This window comes from Centruroides vittatus, unplaced genomic scaffold (assembly GCF_030686945.1).
Source record: "Centruroides vittatus isolate TY-2023 unplaced genomic scaffold, ASM3068694v2 scaffold_752, whole genome shotgun sequence".
Taxonomy (NCBI): Eukaryota; Metazoa; Arthropoda; class Arachnida; order Scorpiones; family Buthidae; genus Centruroides; species Centruroides vittatus.
The window spans coordinates 486,521-509,685 of record NW_027122716.1 but is presented as its reverse complement, the minus strand read 5'-3'; the positions used below and the strand labels follow the sequence as shown (position 1 = coordinate 509,685).

The 23,165-nt window shown below is 34.2% G+C and overlaps 1 protein-coding gene across 2 annotated transcripts in view; it reads left to right on the top strand.

Annotated features, from left to right (window-relative positions):
• Window positions 1-23,165, top strand: part of LOC136989729 (nucleolysin TIAR-like) — a 351,363-nt gene that overhangs the window by 173,968 nt on the left and 154,230 nt on the right. For both annotated transcript variants that reach the window (XM_067287978.1, XM_067287977.1), the window contains exon 4: window positions 8,070-8,165. In XM_067287978.1, coding sequence (XP_067144079.1) covers window positions 8,070-8,165 — 96 coding nt within the window. The remainder of the gene's footprint in view (window positions 1-8,069; window positions 8,166-23,165) is intronic.

The following is a 23,165-nucleotide window of genomic DNA, read 5'->3' as shown; positions in this document are numbered from 1 at the left end:
TATGAAAAAATTTTTCTTATTTATTTTTTATTACGGGGAATAACAATTTTCCAGAAAGCAATTTTTTAAAGCGAAAAATTGCATTTCGGAGGTAAATTGCAATAACAATAAATGATACTTATGTAACAACGTATAACATCTATATAGCTGGATTGTTGTTGTTCCACGCTCCATAATTCCGAATATCCAAGGAATATAATAATATTATTCGTCACCCATCTAATTAGATATATTAAAATATTTGATAAATAACCATATTTTTACGTAAGGGTCATTTGGAAATTTTCATTTCAATTAAACTTGTAGGAGGAGGATAATGAATGAGACGATGGTGTGTGTGTGTGTGTGTGTGTGTGTGTGTATTCTTTCGTAATTATGAAAGGATTACAAAAAAATGCATTTTAATTATCTTTCGGTTGCGACTGCTCGTAAATTTACTGAAGAATAAGGATTTATTTCAGATCGGTAAAAATAGATTGGTCAGATCAATACAATCTCCGTATAAATTCATTAATAACGTATCTTCATAAACTATCCAATTATAAATTAAACTTTTACGATAATTAAATTTTTTATGATTAATTTTTATTTCTAAGACGATCCTAGTTTATGTTAACATGGGCTAAATATCCGTAATGCTTTGGTTGAACAGGAAGAAGCTAACGTTGAAGGATACCCAATACTTAAAGAGCGAAATGCTTTTACGAATGTATAGCTCTTTTACTAATATTTATTCTAGTTTACGAATATTTAGCCCATTAAAATAAACTAGGATCGTATTAGAAATAAAAATTATTGGATGTATAATCGTAGGAGCATTTTACTTTTTAACTCAGGTATCCTTCTGTTAACTTCTTCCTGCTCTCCCATTATTTTAATGGGCTAAAATGTTCGTAATACTTGAGAGGTGTACGAAGAAGGGTACCCAATATTCGAGTTAGAGTGAAATATTTATCGAATGCTCCTACAGCTCTTATACGAATGTTCAAAATCTCAATAAAGAATTATTTTATTACTGGCTCAAATATTGGGCAAGTCTCGTGGGTTTTGTGTAGATCACATGATCTTTCTTGGGTATAAGTGGAAATATATATATATATGTATATATATAAGAGAATAGAAAAATTTTTAACTGTATTATGTGTAGTCTCTACACACATACACACAGACACACACAGAAGATATTGACATTTCTGAATATTTTAGAATGATTTAAATAATCAAAATTAAAATTGAAATTCTCGTAGCTATATATATAAATTAAAAAATTTAAATTTAAAATATATTCTCGAATATATAGCGTATATATTATACTTTATTTAATATTTTCTTTTACAATAGAAACAAGCATCAATGAAACATAAGGCTGATCTTCCCTAGCGATTTAAGAGTGGAAAGGATTTTTCTAACATTGGCGTATCTAACACAGTATAGGGAATTCTTTCATTTATTACACTTTTTCACCTTCGGCATGTAAGAGACTTTGGCGAATTTCGAGGCAAGTTTTTGAAGGGAAAAAGCCAGTTTTGTGTAGTCAAACACGTTGTATCTTATAGTGATTTTTCTCGAATACATTTTAACACGCGGTAGTGAAGTTAACGTTTTATTGAGAAGAGTTTTCTAATCATTTTTACGAGAACTTCCGCCGAATTTTCCATAAGAATGATTAAAAAGTCGAGTTTTGACGTGGAATCGTATCTTGTAAGGCCATAAATAAAATTTCTTTTTTTGTAGTTTCCTTTTTTTCTTCCTCCTCCTCCTTCTTCTTCCTAGGAATGTTAGTAAGAAAAGGAGCGCTTATATCATTCAATATAATTTTATTGAAACGACAGAAATCAACTCATGTTTGTGCCGGTCTCATGGTTCGTCTTCCGATGAAGATCATGGCGCAAAGATTCGGAAGTAAAAGCAACATTTTATTATTTCCGTAGGTAGTCGTTTTCTTCTCATTAATCTTATCCGGCAACGAAAAGGACAGTGTTTTCTCCTTCTACTCTTTTGATATCGGGAGATATCATTTACGGTGTGAAAGTCGTTCTCCCCCTTTATCTATCGTCGAGTGTTACTCCGATCGATATACGCGTACGCGCCTCCAGTCACCATTATTTATTTACGTAAGTGCCGATTTCCTACCCTGTGCTTGAAGCCCACCCCTTCGTAAATACGAACGTTTTCGACTCTCATCGATTCGTTAAAATGGGGAAGATGCGAATGTAAACTAAGCCAAGACGAGTTTTCTCCACACCCCCACCCCTGTTTAACGACGTTGTCCGTCTTGTAATCCTGTACCGCGCTCCCCCCGTTTTCGTAAAATCGATCATCACCTAGAGTAGAAATCCTACTATATATATATAAACTCTCGGTTTAGTGTAATTAAAATTCATCTGGTAATTTCCCTGGTCGATTTTACCATAAAATAAGTGATTGCATCTGTTAAGATTTTTGCTCGGGTTGTTAAAGTTTGATCATTTCTTCAGCGGGAATGTCAGATTAATATCAACAGATAAAATGATAAGGGCGATCGCATCACCGTCTTTATTATGGAGAATGGTTTGATGGGAAGGAGTGACGATCCTCCAACGCTATTGATGCTATCCAATTCAGAGGGCGGCTTGTTTACATAGGGTTGCGACAAACAATGACGCCAATGCAAATGTGTAATTTCCATCGTCTGCGAGAGAATGCTGTAATGGCAACAATTGCTTGAATGTAGAGGAATAAAACGGAAACGTCGTTTTAACACTAAATTTTCGTGTAATGCACAATAGCCATTTGTTACATTGCTTACGCTAACTCCCCATGTCGGGATGTTTAATGAAATAAGATTGGCGAGTAAGTCGGGCGCCTCTTCCTTTGATTAATATGGAAATATTAATATATATATATATATATATATATATAAACCTTATGTAGTAATTGAAATTTTCTAAGATGTATAGCGAGAGAATTTCACTTAAAATTTCAGAATAATTATTATTGGACAGTAATTTGGAAAAAAAATTATAGACCTGTACTTCCTTAATCTCGAGAACGGATAGATAGATGAAATATTAGGAAAAGAAGACCCCGGTTAACTATATACGAATTTCCGGGCTAAACCGGAAGTCACGTTATTTCAATTTAAAAATTTTTCCCAGAACGGAGATGACCGGCACGACTTTGTTGTTATCAGGAAAAGTATGATTTACAGGGGAAAGACACTATTAATTTGAGATCGAGAGCATATATTTCAAACTAAAAGTACAATTAAAAATTGCAGCACGGCATACAGTAATTTTTGCACATTTTTTACTGCTTTTTTCCCTGCATACGTCTTAAGAGCTTTCATAGTAACGCTTGATGGTATTTAATGAAAAATATTCTGTTTATAATTACAATATTTTACGAGGATATTTATGTATTTGTTATACAAAGTTATTTCTTTTTATATAATATGTATATATAATGAAGTTTTTCTTATTCACCTATGAAACATGCATTCAAATCATCGGAGTGACAAATGTCCATCACGAAATTAGTACTTCGAGCTTAGTAAGGCATTGGAGACACACCCCGCTTCTGTATGGCAGTCATTTTATCATCTTTGTGCTTTTTAAAACATATTTGCTGATTGTCTTTCCATCTGTGATTTCGAAATTGTCTTTCTCCTTTCATCTACAATATGGAATTTTAAATTCATTTTTTGATCTTTTCTTCTTAACAATGCACGGGGGTGGCTTATTCTGTCTTGTTTGATGTTAATAGCGTTTATTCTTTAAAAAAATTCTTATATTTTATTTTAATTGATTTTTAGCCAAATTTCTTTAATTTATAAATTATTTCAGGAATTAAAAGAACGTTAAATTAATCGTTAGTATTAAGTTTTATTCAAGGAAAAAATTATATATTTATATTTTATTTTTAAATAAAATAAAAGAGTATTAAAATTCGAAGAGGAATACAAGTTTTTTAAGTATTGTTTTCGGTTATTTAGCGCCGGATACCATCAAAAATTGTTCAGATTAAAATGAATTTGTTGAATTGATGGATCGTGTTACTGCTCGTACATTCTCGAATTTGATTTTTACATTAGACAATATCAGTTTCGCTTAATCAAATTTTTTTTAAAAAAATGTAAAAAATGGGGGAGAATTGTTTCTGTTTTTCAGTTGTTGTTCTTATCTTCGATTCTTTTGATTTTCTTTCTTTGTTTCGGTTGTTGCACGAAGCATTTTCCTCGGAAATTTCTGTAAAAATCGATGTAAATCGTCCAGTTTCGTGGTTATAAGTTTGAAGAAACAATACAATGTTTGCATGTTTCAGTTGGAGTAAGTTCCGTTTTGGGAATTCCAACTTATATTTTGCTTTAATTTGCCTTTTATCTGATTTGTACTCCGAGAAGCGCAATAAATGGAAACATTTTTTCCTCCTCTCATTTTAATAATCTTCTTGATTTTCTTAGAAGGTAATTTATAAAAATATATAAATAAAATTTCTCAATTTTTTGAACATTTGTGTATAATAATTCGAGACGTTATTAAATAATGATAATTAAATATCAGCGTTATTGATGTTTAATCGTCATCAGTCAAGTCGAACCGTATCTTTCCTCTAATTGTTTGTTGTTATCTTAATTTTATATTATTTTTTTTCATTTTGAATTGTTTATATTTGAAATTTCGCGATTAGCATCCATTAATTCGCTTTGTAACAATAATAATTTAATTTTGAATGAATTAAATAGGTCATTTCATCGTCGAGAATACATCATTAGATACATTCTTTTTTTCCCCCTTCTCTCCTCCTCCTCATCCTCCCTCCTTCGTGAATATTTTTAAAGTTAAAAGCATTGTTAAGGTCCTAAGTTGCTTTTAAACTTGACATTATTTGCACAAATGTATTTATAAATTTATTTTAAGTGATTTAATTATCTCAACGAGGAAATTTAATCTGCTTCTTTCACTCGTTAGTGTCACTTATAATTATTCTATTTGGTTCAAATATAATCAACAGATCCACTTTATTTACGATTATTAATTGGGAAAACATGGTAAACACCGTTATTTTCGAAATAAGATCGGGTTATAATTAGCATATTTCTTCATTAATTTGCCTTTTGTTCGATTGTAATTGTTTTTTTTTTAATTCGATTAGATAATTGGGTTTAAACTGTGTTAGGGGGAGAGAAATGTTAATGAAGCGGGATTTAATATGTAAATATTTAGCGATTTTAGACGTGGGAAAAGGAAATAAATATATATATAATGCGGGAGTAACGTGCTCCATATTTTTTGAATATATCCTTCAAGACCTCCCTGTAACTGGGGTTGACATTTGGAAGTAAATATTGAAGAGGAGAAGAAAGAAAGAAACAATGCGATAAACTAAAGATTATAATATATTTCTTTATTGCGAATGCACTTTTGTTGTTTCCTCTGCAGCTACGGAGTAATGACAGATTGACGACGTAGCACCGACACCGCCATCAACTACAGGGAGGAATCGGGAATCGAAAGTTGCCTCTCTCTATTGGAATTCTCCCCTCTATAAACTATCGGGTGTCGAGATTGGATTGACGCGGTTCCGGTTCCGGTATGCTGGGTTTCAGACGCCAGTCGATTTCTTTTCAAGCTCTATCGACGAGCTTAGTGTCAGATTACCCACAGACCGAATTTTTGGCGGTCGGGTTCAGAGGTCGCGCGGGCCTTGCACGCTTCATTTTTTTAAATCTCCCTTCTCTGTCAGGTAGAGGAGTAACTCCAGTTAAACAGGATACAGAATTAACTCTATTATATTTACATTGGTTTATTGCCGCATCTACGTTAAGCTCTGTATTCCCTGGGCGGTGATCCTTGGATAACCTTCTACCACTTCGTCTTCTCTTCGTCTATACGTCCAACAATTGTTGTAAAAAGTATTGGGAAAGTTGTTTACCGAATCTTTGAACGGATATTAAATATAAATATTGCAATATCTGGTCGGGTATTATGAGAATTACAGCCGAGTCCTTACTTATAAAGTACTTTTTTTTACACCATTTTAAACCGTTCCACGAAAGAATAAATTGGAAAAATTCTGTATAATTTTATAAATTGTTAACGCAAAAATTTCTTAAACTTATTAAGAATCGGATGGTAAATTTAATTCAATCAGTGATAATGTTTAACACGCGTAACCGAATTTTTGCATTGTTTTATAAATTAGCGCCGTCGACTGTACAAATATTGAAAATGTGCAAAAAATAAAAAAGGCATTTCATTTACTAAACGAATTTCCGGTAATCAGTTTCTTTTCCAATTAAAAATTGTAAAAATTTTCGCTCAATTTTTCTAAATCTAAATATATGAACGTAACGCGTGCCTAATGCCTGGAAACGTGGCATGTTTTGAGAGGATGGACGGCTTCCAAAATGCCTTAATCTAACTAATTTGATTAATAATTGCATATATCAAGATTAGAAAAGGGACGATACAAAATAATCTTTTACTTTAGGAGATTTTTGCCTTAATAGAATTTTCCAAAATCAAATATCATTATAACAAAAGAACTGGAGTGGGAAAGTAAAATATAGTCCTAATCAATATTCTAGTAAAACTACAAGCGTGGAAAATTCCGTTAATGGAATACTTAAAATATAGTTTTAGCTTGATCAGTTGACCTGATAAAACGATATTCCCTTCTTACTGCTTTGACAGCTCGGGCATACCTTATGAATTTTACATACTTCTAATTACAAATTATAATTTGTTCAGTATAATTATAATGTTTAAAGGGAAAAAATGGGGGAAAACTTTATAAATATCCTCTCGAATTTAATATCGGACAATACTCGGTTTCTTCGTACTTATTTTTATTTAGATTTTTACACGTTATACCTAATTTATTAACGTGTTATTAAGGCATGTTTGATGTAGGAAAAAAGTTAAAGGGAGGGTGTTATTAATAAGAGAAAATATAGAGTAAAAATATATTTTTCCGGAGTAAATCTAATTTGATTTGATCGTTGATCGAACGATACTGTCATTTGTTTTCCATTATCCTAATCCATTCCGATATTAAAATCGAATAGTTTATGGAAAGCTAATGTAGCCGTCCAGCGAAACACGAACATTGTTTAACCAGTGAATTTTATTCTATATTTAAGAGAATTTTTAATTTAAATATTATATAAATTTGAAGCCAACGAGGTATAATTCTCTCCTCCTTTTTTCCTCTCTCTCTTCTCTTTCTCTAACTTTCAATCTAATTTATTGCGGTCGCAAATTTTAACTCGATACAATCTCTGGAGTGTTTTTCTCCATTAATTTCGTTGAAAAACAGCCACTGAAGGTCGATTAAGTAAAACGAAGGCTACAAGGAGGCCTTTGGCTTAACGACGAACTATAAATGTATTTAAATTAAAGCCATCGACTCGCTCTACTGAGTCCACTTACAATACGAAGCGTTCGCATTCCTGTGGTCAATCTCCCAATATCAAATTATACAATTTGCAGCAATTGCTGGCTGCGGCGTACGAGAGTCGAGCTGCTAAATCAAATATCGACGGGGGAACATTTAAGCTCTTAAGGGAGAGGGGAGGAGAAAAAAAATGAAAAATACCTTGCAAAATTTACCTTGTCGCTCGTTTACTATTACCTAATTACTCACCGGCCGTAGTGGGATTCTTCTCCTTTTTTCTTTCCCTTTCTTTTCTCTCCCCTCCTCTTCCTTCCTCTAATTTCGATTAAGTGAATCTGATTAAGATTTTAATTTTTAACTCTTCTCCTTCCTTTTATCTCGTGTCATTTATTTTAATGTTGTTTTGGTTTTTCTCCTCGATTCTTCAGCGGGAGAAAACGTCTGTAAGTAGATCCGTATCTCAAAAAAAAGAAAGAAAACTCGGCTTCTTACCAGAAAATCAAAGGTTTCATCAGGAGTTAAAATGTTGCCATTCTTTTATATTTACTAGAAAATCGCTTGCCATTTTCGAAAGTTTGCAGAGAAAAACCTTTCCCACTTAAAAAACTTTTTTAACTTTCGCGGTTGTAAGTAATAATAGGTCTCTGGTTTCACCTAATTTTTTATTCTTATTTATTTTTTTCTTTTTTCAGCCCGGCAATGATCCGTATTGCTTTGTGGAATTCACCGATCACCAAGCTGCAGCAGCAGCTCTACTCGCCATGAATAAACGGCAATGTTTGGGAAAGGTAAGCTTCTTCTTCTTTTATTTTCTAACCGTTTCGTATTAGTTATGAACTCGGAAAGACTTTTGGAAATTCTCTTTCCCACTTTAAATGAAGAGATCTCCATACGGAAATTTTCCTCTTTATGATAGTTTTCATAATTAGTTTAAAAGTAAAAGCGAATGCAAATTGTGTTAATGTCGGCAAATTACCTTTGTTTGCTGTTAGAATTATTAGAAGATACATTCCTTTTATTCCAATTAGTTGGCAATTATTTAACTTGCAATTTACATGGTAGCTGTTCTTTACGAAAATCTAGACGAAAGATGTGTAAGAAAGAATAATCTTAGTTTACTCGACGAACAAAAGGGAGCGAGAGAGGGGCAGGAAGAAAGAAAGAGAGAGAGGGGGGTCTTAACCAAACTCGTGCACGAAATTAAGACAATTGTTTGTTCCACAAGAATACCTAGAGATAAAGGAGAGACCGGAAGGATGGTGACTTCCGGCATGAGATAAGACCCGGATGTACTGAGTTAAGACCTTGGAAAGCTGGAGAAGTCGTTGGGATCCATTTATCCCAGAATTAACCGCTACAGCCGTGCGTGTCGTTAACGATCTCGCGACCAACCTTCCCCCCTTTTTTTTGTCGCTTCTTCCTTATTTCGAGCTCCCTGATGTTTCGGTATCAGTACTTCCCATTGGCATGACCGTGACGATGGGAGAATTAAGGGGAAAAAACTGAATTAATCACACAGGTAAAATAAATATTTATAAGGCGAATGGTAACTTGGGATAGATCTTTCTTGTTCCTCGCAGCTGTAACCCTTCCAAGAGTTCTGAGAGTCTGCAATCAGGTTAATGTTCATAGTAGTTTATATCGATTTCCATATTTTACGAGAAAACTTTGAAAACCGAGCTTGTTTTTCTATCTGAAGAATTGTAAACGACTTCAATCGGATGTGCAGATTAAATGCCTTTAAGAATATTTTACTCGGGTATTTAGTGCTTCTTGTTTCTGGTGTTTGCTCTTGCAATTCTTGATTATTATTCAGTGTACGGGTGGTGTTTTCGGATGTTTTCTGGTGAGGTTTTTTTTTCTGCAGCCGGCGGGTCGTCGGAATTTCCTAGTCGTGAAATCGAACCGCATCTTTACAGGGTATAGTGTTACATTGTATGACGTAAGAGACTCATCCGTTTCTCTAAAGACAATAATTTCACCCGGTTCGCTTGCCGATCAATGGATGGTATCACACCCGACTTAAGCCACTTAGCCGTGTGAAGTGGAGAGAGACCTTCGCTTTATTAGTCAACGATCAAGTCGAACGTAAAGCTTTGCGCCGGTAACCTTCCTCGCAACGCACAGCTGCCGTTCAGTGGAAACCGATTTACAGGAGTCGAGCGTGATTTTCAGAACGAGATTGTTGTGCAGCATCTCGTGGAATCCCATATGGGAACAGTCGTTTCCATTTGTCAAATAAAATCGTCACTCGTCCCTAGGTCACGTGGCCTCGGGAGGTTCTCTGGATACGGAACGGCTCACAATTCCATTATACTTGATCCCTTTTTAAGATAATGGACTGGCAGTTCCCAGATGTATACATCTGTGCATTGTGGCCTGTTGGTCTCTCCGTCAACCCGAGCTAGCGGTTAACAAGTGATCTAAGGTTTGGACTCTATCTTCATCTCGAGAGGGACAACTCACTTTGTCCAATACCATTCGCGCTTATCCTAATTGTCTCTCCTTCTTTTGTTTATTTTTCTTTTGTTAATTCAAACTACAATCTTTCCAAACTCTTTGACTCTATAATTATTTGAAAGAGCAAAAATTATTATTATTATTATAAACTTTTCAAGATTTCTCCTTTTAGATACGCTCGCTTTAGGAAAGTGAAATTGCATTATATCAAAATTTAACGAATTATCTCTACGCGGAGGAAGATTTAAATCTTTGTTGAAAGAAATTATCGATTAGAAGCATCATTCGTCGTTATGAGAAAATTTTGATTGGAATTTTCGATGTTATCAAGCAATTTTTACCCTTCGGGGATTCCGTCGTTTCATTTCTTGAGTTCGCTGATTATTTCGAAGTCTTATTCAATTGGGCGAATTGGAATCGGAAAAAAAAATTAAATTGATGTATCATTAGAGAAAAGAGTTTATACGTTTTAATAGACAAAATCTGACGATATATCCGGGATATTTCCAGTAAAAATCTCTCCATTCGATGCCGAAATTTATAATATTTCTAAGTGCCCCCCCTCTTTCTAAGATTTACTGAGAAAAATAATAACCGTTGTGGATGTAAATTATGTATAAATATAGAAATTTCGATAATTTTCAATCTTTCTAAGTTGTTTTCTATGCACCAATTTTACATATTAAAATTTGGCCGGAGTAAGAATACGGATGTCTTCTCTTCGAATCGGTTAAACCGGATCTATTTACAATGAAAATCAAATTAAGTTGAAAACTGTAGAGCTGATGATCCTTATATTAAAAAAAATCGATTGGGATACACTTCACGCTAGCAGATAAAAGTTTTCTGTGAATTGCGAAGAAATTTTCAACAAAATTCTTTCTTTGTTCTCGTCTCGTCTGCTTCGCTCATTCCTTCGTTTTTTTTCCCTTCTTTCTTTTTCCCCTCCCGTCATGAGAGAATAAGAGCAAAAGTTCTGCCCTCTTCTTAGTTAGAACACGATTTCTCGAAGCCAGAAACAATTCGGCGAGAACAGGTCTAGCTTTTTAATTCCCTACTAACCGACGATTGATCGGGTATCGGTGTCTCTCCCCCTCCACTTCCCTCCCGGGATCTCGATTCCGAAGTGTTTTGATTCGTTGGTCTGATCGTCACGTCTGATGACGGTACAGACCGGGTTTGCTGACGTCACCATTAGCAGTGCTGGGTTGCACTTCCTCCCTACCTAAAGCTTGAAGAATCCTAGATTAGATGTAGTCGAGTTTTTGTTTTCTCCTTCCATTTTTCCACAAAGAAACGTCGAGTTCACCTTTCGACTTGTCTGATTTCGAAGATTATCGATACTCTCCCCCCCTTCAGTAGTTTCTTATTATTAGTAACTTTATAACGTTGGAAGTATCTTTGTCTACTTAGTAAAGTAAAAAGTCTCTTCAGTATTCTCTGACGTCTGATGAGTGAAAATTCACGTGGAAACGAGTTACCTCGAGTGTCGTCATTGCTCTTCTGCTTGTCGTCGCAGTCACTTCTGGATGAAACGAATTTGCGTTTTAGAGAAGAAAGAAAAACGTTGAGCTTACAATGGTGACAGGTTGCTGTGTATATGCAGACGGACTGCCGAGAGGAGGAGGGGGTCGGAAAAATCTCGTCTGTTTGCAAGACGGATCAAATCAGACAAACATCTATAAATTATACAAAACATCCGGGTTTCAGAACGTCGTCTTAACTTCCGGGGACTTGCGTTGCCTAGCAACCATTTTACCCGTCCCCGTCTGTTCCTGTGTGACTTATTTCGTATATATTGTCCGGTCGAATCGGTTACGTCTCCCACGTTGTTACGAGTGCTTTTTAAAGTAACCTCTACGAAGGAGGTTAACGTTTAAATACCTGTTTGTTATTTTTAGGGGCGTGTAGGGAAAATATCGATGTTTAATAAACAAATTAGCCAGCGAAAATAAGAGAAAGAACAGAATAGAAAACAATATTTACTCATTATCCACCGGTTGTGGCTCAACGAAGTAAAAGCTTTCCAAGACTGCAGTGACTGTGAAGCGAAACGGGAAAGGACAGGGAGTTAGCAGGATTGTGTTGACTGTTCCCACCCATCGATTGCCAGTTTAATTAGCGGCACGGATCGACCTAAGTCGTCACTCTGCAAACAGGGAAAAAAATTTTTTTCTCCCCTTTCTTTCTTTCCCTTTCCCTCACTCGGAAACATTCGGAAAATATCCTCGAATCTGTTTGTTCCGCTCGCGTTACTCCACCCCCGCATCATTCCACTTTCTTCCACCCCGAAATTTTTTTCTCTTAAATCCAGCATCCTGCAAAAAGACAAGGAGGATTTTTTAGGGATTTTTTCCCCGTTTAAAACTGTAGGAATTTCGCGAGTATTCGAGCTAGATTATAATCGTAAGGTTTGGGTTAAAAGTAACGAGGCCGCACGAGAAAGCAGTAGATGATGACACATCAAGAAAGAGACTGTAATTAATTAGAAATGCCTCTAGTAATTAGGTAATCGATGTTTACATTTGCGTCGGTGATATACTTAAAGGCCGAAAACGGCCGATGTTCGCCCGTTGTGATGTTCATCGCCCTAGGAATTTTCCATAAGTATTGTAGGGATTAACCGTTTTCTGGAATATTTTCCAGCCATTTGCTGGAAACTTTTAGTCAGATAACCGGCTTCGTTGGAAACGAGGCAACTTAGGAAGTGAGAAGGTGCGGCCAAAACCGAAAGGTAGGGCGTGGTACGTCCGGTCTCAAATATTAGATACTACCCGATCGATATCGCTTCTATGAATCTATAGAAAAAAATATATATAATATAATAAAATAAAGCCAAAAGTAAGAGCGAGTTTCAGCAACAGATCGGTCTCGTTATAGCGTATAAAACGGTTGATACGTAATATAGAGGTGTTTTTTTCATTTTTATCTTTTTAAAGTGCGGTTAATTGTCAAAGTGGAGGGAGAACCTGTTGGATGGCAAGTTCGGAGATAGCGCGTGGTCGCGACTCGAGCGACTAAGTGGTCAATTGTTATCATTAGAAGGCGATTCTCTCGCACCATCCGTAACGGCTCCTTCACGCGCGAGGGAAAACGTGATGGCGGAAGAGTATCGACTGAGCATGCTCTGCAATTCCACGAGGAAACGTAAACGTTGTTTTTATTACATCCAGGGCCCGGGAACTTGGATACGGTGGACGAAATTAACTTTTCGGAATTCGGCTACCGCCCGTCCTCTTTAGTTTCCTGGGCACCGCGCGATTTTCTGCATCCGATTGATCCCGATAAAAGAAAAGAAGAAGAAGAAAAAAAAGTGGCCGCCGCGGTAATTATCGGTAATATCGAAATGTAATCACTGCGGCGTTATAACGAAGGATGGTGGCATCGATACCCGGCTATCAAAAAGAGACAGTGGATTTACAATATCAGGGATCGGGACACGTGCGTTCTTCATTGATCGCCACAGTCCTAATCTATTTACCCCCTCCTCTATCTACATGTCGGGTCGATGGGGAGATAGAAGTGTCCCTTGTGGTTTCCTCGTGCCACGGGAAATGAGGTAGGATGCGGAGTAACCCAAGCTCCTGGAAACTAAATTCTCAGTTCTTATTTTGCCGGATTTGAATGCCAATTTTAAGAAAAAATTACTTTTGTGCATTGAGCGTAATATTTACTCTCGTGTATGCACCGTAGATACTTCTATGCCCCTTAATTATAATGGGGCTGTGGGGATTTTTTTATCCGCCAACAATTAAAAGGAACGAAATTAGACAAAGTTAAAATATTTTCGATTTATTTTATTTTATTTTTTCCCCTTCTTCCTCTTCTTCTTCTTCTTCTTCTCTCCATCCTCCTCCTCCTCCTCCTCCTCCTCCTCCTCTCTCTCTCTCTCTCTCTCTCCCTCTCTGAGAAAATTTAATTGTCTCTTTTCGGAATCATTTAAAATTTTCCATTCGAAGTTAGAAGTAAGATTTTGGTATTTCATTACGAATTGCATTTCCGGAAATTTTCTCGGAATAGAAATAAATTTTTTTTTTGGAAATTTATTTTATTTCTGAAAGTCGAAGAAGTTTTAAAACGCTTCGTTAATTTTTTTTAAAAGATTTTTAAATAATATTTTATACGTTAACAAATGGTTTTTTAAAACGAAAACAACCGTTCCGTTTTAAATGGAAGTGATAAAAATAGCATCACTTAAAAAAATTTGAGATCGAGTGCTGCTAATTATTCTAATAAATTTTTTATAGACAGATTAATAACGTACGATTGGAAGGATTTTTTAATGCATCCTTTATTTATTTGTATTCAAAAAGTCGAGATTAGGGAGGGTTTTTTATACGGTAAAACCTGTGTAAACCGGACGCACGAATTTTTCCGGTTTGGCAGGTTGCTTCTGAGCGTAGAAAATCGCTCCGTTTAGAGAGGTTTCCGCTCTATTCGGGTTCCGTTTTTGACGGGTTTTACCGATTTTTCTAACTTGGACTCTCCTCTACACAAGCCAGAGAAATCATTTGTTTTTGCTGAATTAATGGCAATTAAACCGCATCATTCTTCTCTATTCTGCACGATGAAGCTGCTTCAGCATCACTTAAGATTCTGTTTTATTCAAGTTTTTTTGAAAAGAATTCGAATTTTATTTAACAAGGAGTATAAATACTCCCTCTAAGTACGTCCGTCGATTGATTGGCTTAACGCAGGGAGGGTCGATTTATAAGAAAGAAGACCTCTCGCTGCTACCTGGATGAAACAGCAGAAAAATACATTTTTTTCCTACATTCATCGTCTTGTCAGAGTTGTAAACACTTCATTGTTCGAGAAGATAAGGAGAGATGAGAAGCGATAACGGAGGAGAGAGAAGGGTAAAGGAAACGACTTGCCCGTCACCTAGGCAACTATAGAGGGACAAAATATCATTTATTCGTCTGGAAAAATTCTAGTGTGTAGAATAGAGGGACGGGGGACGAAACGGAGAATTCGGTTAATAAATATTTTTACTTTAATCGACAATGTTTAAGTACGAAACTTCTCCCGATTCTCTGGAGGAGAGTTTCCGAGATGACGGCGTGACCAAATGCGCAGAGCGCAGGCGCACGTATTCAGTCCCAAACTGGTCGATGGAAGAAAGGGAATGTAGTAGCGAACAATTGGGACCACCTCGAGCTCGGCGCACCATGCACTCTACTCGGGCCCTCCAATCGTCTCCGTACTAAAGTCCACAACGCCATCTAATGGTATGTCTTCATCTCCTTTTCTTTCTTAATCGCTCTCTGACACTCATTGCTCTAATCATCCCTCCTCCTCGTTTGACGAGAAAGCTGCTTTTTACTCCAAATTTTTTTTCTTAATTTTTTCCTTTACTTTCCAAACTTTTTTTTTTTGACTTTCTACATTACAGAAATAGGCCTAAATTTACTTAATCTTCCCAACGGTTAAAGGCCCAATTTGCAAATTCTCGTAGCCAAGTCGAGAAAACTTGGAAAGTTGTATCGAGTTTTGTGGATAAAAATGCCGCGAAAACTGCAGCACGTTTTTTTTTCTTGTGTTTCGTCATCGGAAGTTCTGCGGTTGCATTGTTTTCTTTTTTTTCTCCCCGTTTTTATCATTTCTTAACACACGAGATGGAGCTGTAAACAAGCGAGATATATACCGGATATCGAAGCGTCGACTGATACAGAAACACTTCTATGTCATTGGGGCCACCGACACTTCTCTCAATGATGTTGTTACCATGGTAACAGAATAGTGTTTAAGTGCTCCCGCCTCGCAGTTGAGTGTGCGGACGAGTGTCGGCAAACAGTTACTTGTTCCTGGTCTTGGTTACTTTATTAATATCGCGATTTGACTTTCCTCAATAATATCGATGTTGGGAAGAATTGAATCGCTTATTTTACATTCGCTTATCTTATTGTTGGCTAATTCTGTGTTAAACAATACGCTTTATTCTTTGTATACTGCGTTTTACGGCGTATAATACGCACCCCATTTCAGAATATTTACTGTGTTTAATTTTTATGGGGAATTCGTTAGCCTACAGGAGATTGCGATATTCTCCATCCCCTTTTTTTGGATAAAGGTTTACACCTTAAAGTGTGGTATATAACGTTATAATATGTAATTATAAAAGAGAATTTAATCCGAATTTATCTAAAAATCTATATGAAACCTCAAGTTAAAAATCGTTAGTAATTTTTCAGGACGTAATTTGTAATCTTAAACTATTTTAAAACTAACTTTAAACGTTTTTTTTTTCTTTTTAAATTCTATTCGTTGATAGAATTTTAATTAAATAATTAGATTAAAATCTTTTATAATTGAAGCTTAAAGCTAAACATTAAAGCCATCTTGAATTTAAGTATTATTTCTGTTCGAGAGTCGAATGATAGTTTTTCCTTTTTTTAAAGGACGTTCGTGTTAATATCCACGAAAAATGTTGAAATTTATTTACTTAAAATATATTTATGTCAAGTAAATTAATGAATAAAAGCTTACTTTTTTTAATTGTTGCATAAAAATAGCCTACTTAGATGAAACTAAATTCATTTTTCTTGATTATTAGGAAAGAAAACGAGTCTAAATACGCTTATAATGGATTTAAATATTGGAATTTCGTTATTAAAAAAGTTATTTTTATTGTCTATCAATTATAAAAATCGAATTTAATTTATATTTTAAAATTTTATAATTTTTCCGAATGAACGAGATTCATTAGATTTCTGATGATTCTTCTTTACATTTCTCATAGTAGCTTCTATAAAAATACGGCAAAACCAGTGTAAAACGGACTCGTACGATACCGAATATTTATCCGGTTTGGCAAGTTTCCGTTTTGAAGAGTTTTCTTTTTACAATAGAAAATCACTCTGTTTCGAAGAGTTTTTCTTGTTTTAGGTAGGTTTCCGCTTTATTTAGCATCCGTCTCAGACAAGTTTTACTGTATATTAAATTATCCCGAAGGAAGTTGATTTGAATGACTTTCATTTTTGGTGACGAATTCGTTATTTAATTCTATATTATAATAATTATCGTAAAATTCTTTAAGTAAAATACAGTAAAACCTGTCCAAAACGGAAAAGGAAAAATTCTTCGGAACGGAGTGATCTTCTGTTAAAAAAGAACTTGTTCGACACGGAAACCTGTCAAATCGATACCTTCCGGGTTACGCAGGTTTTACTTTATATATACATTTTTTTTTAATTCGAATTCTAGTAAATGTTTATTAATTTACAAGGTCACTTTACTTGCCAAAATGGTTACATCTGTACAATATTTTCTGAAAAAATTTTGTGTAGTAAATGGATAAAGAGTTATATTTTCTTAACAATGAAAAGAATTTTCACTGTATTTTTTTTTAAAGAAAATAAATTCACTCGCAAACAAAGAGAGTGAAACTACGTTTAAATTATTCAGTTTTCAGTTTAATTTTTTTGTGTGTGTGTTCCGAAAGAGAACCTATAAAGAAAGGAATAAAGTCAAAATTGAATATTTCCAAGTGTATCAACTTCGAGTTATAAAACAGAACATATATCGTAGTCGTGATACAAACTTTAATTCAGATAAACCGATGTAAGAGTGAATAATTTTATACTTATCCGTAAATCGAGTAAAGTAAATATCTAAGAATTATAAGCGGAAAGGATACAGCATTGTGATTTTCATTTCGTTTATGACTTGTTTCGCACGACCCCGTCACACAATCTCCCCATTTTCTTAGGTTTATCCACTGAATAAAGATGAATACACTGTGGTGTGGTCATCTCTGACGTGTACTGATGCAGATGCAGTAAGACCTGTACGAAACGGAACCTAAATAGAAAAGAAACCCGCCTAAAAGGGAAAAATATTCGGTACCGTGCGATTCCAGGTTTTACTGTACAGTAAAAACTGTGTAAACCGGATTCGTTCGGTACCGAATAATTTTCCCGTTCAGGCAGGTTTCTGCTTTATTTAGGTTCCGTTTTGGACAGGTTTTACCGTATATTTTTCTCTGTACGCTTCTATCTTACATCTACGTCCACTAAAACACAGTAATCAGAATCATTTTCCCCCGTTTTAAATTAAAAAATCTATTATATTAATGTTCATTATGTCGCTATTTCGTTCTACAATAGTCAAATAAAATCATTTATCCACTTTATCTTTTGTTTTTCCCGGACAAAAAGCGATTTTTATTATTAATAGTCTGTCGGGTCATGTGGAATGTATCTTTTAAACTTGCACAGAGTTTTTAAAGATATTTTTCATCATTTCCACCTCTGAATTCTGTATAAGGCTCACCATTTATATTTTATTCTCAGAATCTGACAACAAACATAAAAAAATCTTCACTTCAATATGAAGATTTATGTCTTTTTAATTCCTAAAGGAATTTCCACTTTTGTTTACTTATCTCGTAATAATAATAATAATAATAATAATCTTACCAACAGGAAGCGATTTTTAGATCTTTCCACATAATATTAACCTCTTCTATTTTATTAAATAAGTTATATTAATATTTTTTTAATTATTAATTATATTAGAGATGCTTTAAGACGTTTCCTGCAAGACTTTTCTAATAATTTTATTTATTAATAATTAATCTAAACCGTACAAATTCGAATCTAATGCATGTTATGGAATAATTCTACCAGATAATTATTTAATGTCTAAAAAAATCAGAATTTAGGAAGAAATTCAGTTCAAAAATTTTTTCCACGAAGGAGTTAAATAGACGACCTGCACGACTCCGTTGTTGTAAGGAAAAGTATGATGTACAGGGGCAGGAGACTACTAATTTGAGGTGGAGAGCATATATTTTAAATTAAATAAATTAAAAATATGATTAAAAATTGATGCCCGGCTGGATTTTTTTAATTTTATTCTATTTGTATTATTTTATTTATATTATTATACGCAGTAAAACCTGTTTTTACTACGGAAAACTGCCAAACCGAGATAGATATTGGATATCGTATGATTCCGGCTTACTTATTATACTTATATATTATTAATTTTATTTATATTATTCTTCTAATTTTATTATATTATTTATATCATATTACGCTCGTCTCGTTACTTATCTAAGTAACAAACAAGCACACATTTTTATATTTTTATTATATATATATATATATATTTTTTTTTTTTTTTTCTTTAAATTAAATTAAACTTTCGGTTGTAGGCTGTGATTAGAGCTTGGTTTCGTGGTAATAGAAACAGCAATATTTTGAGCAAGTTGCTGGAGATTAATATTCAGAGGATTACATAACTCGACCAATTTACAGGAAATTATGAATGAAATAAAATGTTAATATTTTCATAACTTTTTATTATTCGTGTCACATCGGTCCAGAATAGACTCCTTTTGTAATACCGATTATAAAATTCTTCGTGCTGTGTAGGCGTGTGGGGTTCTGTTGATAAATTATTTAATTGTCTGAAAGAATAAAGTTTTTTTATTTTTTTCCCCTCCTGTCGAAATTACCTAAAAGTAATTCTTGTTTCTTTCCTAAGTTAAATATTTATATTGAAAAATATTTAAATAGTTTCTACTATTAACTGTAATTATTTCTTTGAAAGAATAACATATATATTTCAATTTGTAACTGTTATCCCGTTAGGATTTAAAACTTAATAAATTTCTTTTCTTCTGTGTGAATTTTATAGTGTGTTTGTAACGTAATTTTATATTGTAATTTATAAATAATTTTAGATTTTATTCTTTGTTTTATATCGTTAAATTGTTTTTGCGATAAAAATTTATAGTTGCGAGAAGAAATTAGTTATTAAAATATAAGAAATTTAGCTCGTGTCTTAGGCGTATTCGGGGTGGAAGAAGGACTTTATGCTCTTCCTTAGCCAAAAATTTATTAGTACTTAATTTATTTGATTCTATAATTGTTAAATATAAGATAATAAAAGAAGTATTCTGAGTATATATATAGGGCCTATATAAGTCCTTTTACATTCATCTGTAAAAGTAATTTTGTGTGTAAATCTATTCCCGAGTATTCCCTTAAGACGATACATAAAGCATCCTCTTAAGATGATGCATAAAGCATCCTCCTTAAGATAGAGCATCTCTTTAAGATGATACTTCTCTTCTCTGGATAAAATTACATCAATTCTGTGTCTATATAAATTAAGGAACCTTTTTTTAATGAAATATCAGATAAGTTAACTGTAGGTGCAGCTTTTAAAATAATATTTCTACATAATGAATTTCTAGAAAATTAAATTTTGCGAAAATAAAGATAAAAATTTTAATAATTTTGTTAATTAATCCTTTAAAAAAATGTCCCGAAAATAAAAGTAAAGAAATATGATTTTGTTGAAATGTAACGAGCGAGTTTTAGAAAGTAATTTCTCAATTTGTCACCCTGCTTAAACTCCAATAGCCAAGTGTTGTTAGGGGGAGGGAAAAAAGGAGGGAAAAAAATAAAAATAAAAAAGAATTGTTGTGATGAAAGAGGAACGTGTGATAAACCTGATATTGTAAGGTTTGTTTCTTGACGTTATGATAAAAATAAAAACTGAAAGCCTTCGTAATTTATAAGCCGACCATAAACGTAGAGAATAAGATAAATAAAAGGAAGAAAATGACTTCTAATTCGGTGATGTCGATATTTTATGCATTTTCTCCATTAAATCAACATAACTAAATTGGTACTGTTTTCGATTATTACATATTTCAAATTTAGTAATTAAAATACATTTGCTGTAGCTCGAACTTCATTAAATGGAAAATTATGAATTTCATCTAAAGTATAGAATTAATTTTTAATCAATGGATTTGTAGTGGCAGTGGTTAGAATACCCGACGACTATTATAAGTTAGAATCTATCTAATTTCATTATCGGATAGGAAGGAATAAATTAACTAATGGACTAATATATATTTCTGAATCTTTATTAATTTATGCTCGATGGAACCGGATACCAATTTGGTTCGATGCAAATTTCAATTAGCTTCGTTCAACGATAATATTTAAAATTGGAAGAAGGAAGAGAAATCTCTTAATTAATAAGGGAAGAAGAAACAATGGCAATCGTACTCCGGAGAATAATCATAAAGGGGAAAAAAGGAGGAGGGAGAAGAGTGGATTTCACTAAATAAGTGGCAGATCGGGGAAGGAATTCAAGTCGAGGAAGTTGGGTTAGATGAGTTTTGCGTGAGTTGAATATCAAATTTGGCTCCCTTTTTAAGCACGGAGCGAGATTTTTCTACCAATATCGCTATCATTATGCGATTTACAATAAAAGCAGGAAACGACATTACGTTTCACCTCTTTTATTGCTTAAACATATCATCCTTTTTCGGAGTTACTCTAACGGTAATGTACGCAGTGAAATTTTGCAAGTGGCATATAGTTCCGCAAGAGTTTACGAGCATTTCCAGCAACATTATCATTCTCAGCATTCGTGTGTGTAAAGAACCTTTCTTCCTTAACTTTTTCGCCGAGCGGAGTGAAGGGGGAGGAGAAAAAATGGAAGGAAAAAATCGAAACTGTTGCTTCTCTTTACTTTAGTGTGTGTGCATTCAAAGAAAATAACTGTTCTTCCGTCTGCCATTCGCAGTAATATGCCTAGACGACTACTTTTTTAATCGAACATTTCCATCTTTTCTAGACTGTTTCAATTTATGTCACGTTTTGTTTTCTTAGAAACAGAAACAAAATCGTTATCGCTAGTTTTCACATGAAATTTTTTTTAAACTTTGTAAAGATTATTCCATTCACGGACCTAAAGAGTTTCGTCGTATCCGAATTCCTTCTATCGCCTCATCTCTACGTAAAACTTCGATATAAGAGACGTAACCTCGATCTTTTAGCTTTTATTTATTTATTTTTTACATTTTAATTCCCCCAAAATCGTATATTGTGTTGTTGATGCTCTGTACTTTTATTGATTAACTCATTTCACTAAAAATTGATCTTCTTCGGCACGAACGTCGTTTTTGTGGAGGAGGGGGGAATTGTATTTTCAGCCATTCTGGTGTATTCGGAGTTCCTCTAAATATTGCATCAGTCGAACATCGGTGCAGTCGAGTGTCTAGGGGCAGCTGCCACGCCCACTGGTTCGATAGATCGCCCAAACATCGTGCTCATTTGTCAGTTTTCACGGCAAACACTGATCGATTCCTTAACTCCCGAGATTCCCTGTCTAATTACGCAGAAATAAACCCATAGCTTTCTTTCTGTGTTATTTCCTTCTTGGTGACTCCAGCGATGCTTCGAAGTAAGAACAAATATCGTTATATCAGATTTCCTCGGAAACATTTCCAAGTTATTTTAATAGGATTTGAGGATTGGATACTGCTCCAACACCAGAAAATAGGCGAAACACAAGAAAAACTCTAGAAAAAAACACTTCAAATACACTTAGAAATAAAACAAGTTACGTTTCCTTAAAAAAAGCAATTAAAGTTTTCGTTTACTGACGTAAAAAATTGGGTTTTTGAATCCCTAAACACGTTTAAAGGAGCATTCGTTTGTCTCTCCTTCGAACGTATTTAGTCATTTAACATGCATTAATTCTCGTATTACACAGTATGCTATAGTGGCCTAACAAGATGATTTGCAATTAGTGCTGAATAATGTAACTATACCCCGTTGAAATATGAACGCTCCACTTCATGCCACGTGAATAGCAAGAAGGATTAAGTGAATTAAGCAATATCTTCGCTTAGTATCGTGTAATTTTCCCCCTGTTAAGTCTCGTGTCGTACCTCCCATAGATTTCTATAAATTGGTAACAATTTTTAGGGGGTGAAACGATAGAAGAGACTTCTATCTACGTCGAGAGTGTGACTAATATCGGAATGTTTCGTGAACAGATTAGTATTATTTGCCATAGGAGATCGAACGCCCCCGTCTTTTGTGCTAGAGTAGACCCGTGTCACGCGAATCCAACACTATCGAGAGAAAACGGTGCGAATTAATAGTGCTTCAGTTCTCACGATTTCTCTAGGTACACGACAGTGCCGTAAAATGCATTTTGCGGCCAAACTATGCTTTCAACTTTTATAAAATATCGATTTTTCTGTGTTGTTACCGGTTATCACGAATCTACGAGCTTATTTCTCGCCAAATATTTAATCTACGTTTCGTAAAGAATTTCCAAAACAGATTTTACCAATAAAATTAGAAAAAAAAAAATAAATATAAAACTTTAATTCGGTTATAACACGCTTATAAATGTTTTAATTTTAATTAACTTTTAAAGAAAACAAGGTCGTTACGTTCGTTTCCGGTTCTGAAAATTTAAATTGAGCTTTATGTAAAGATAATTGTAAATAAATAACATAATCTGCAGGGTTGTAAAGGAAGTAAAATTAAGTAAATTTTGTT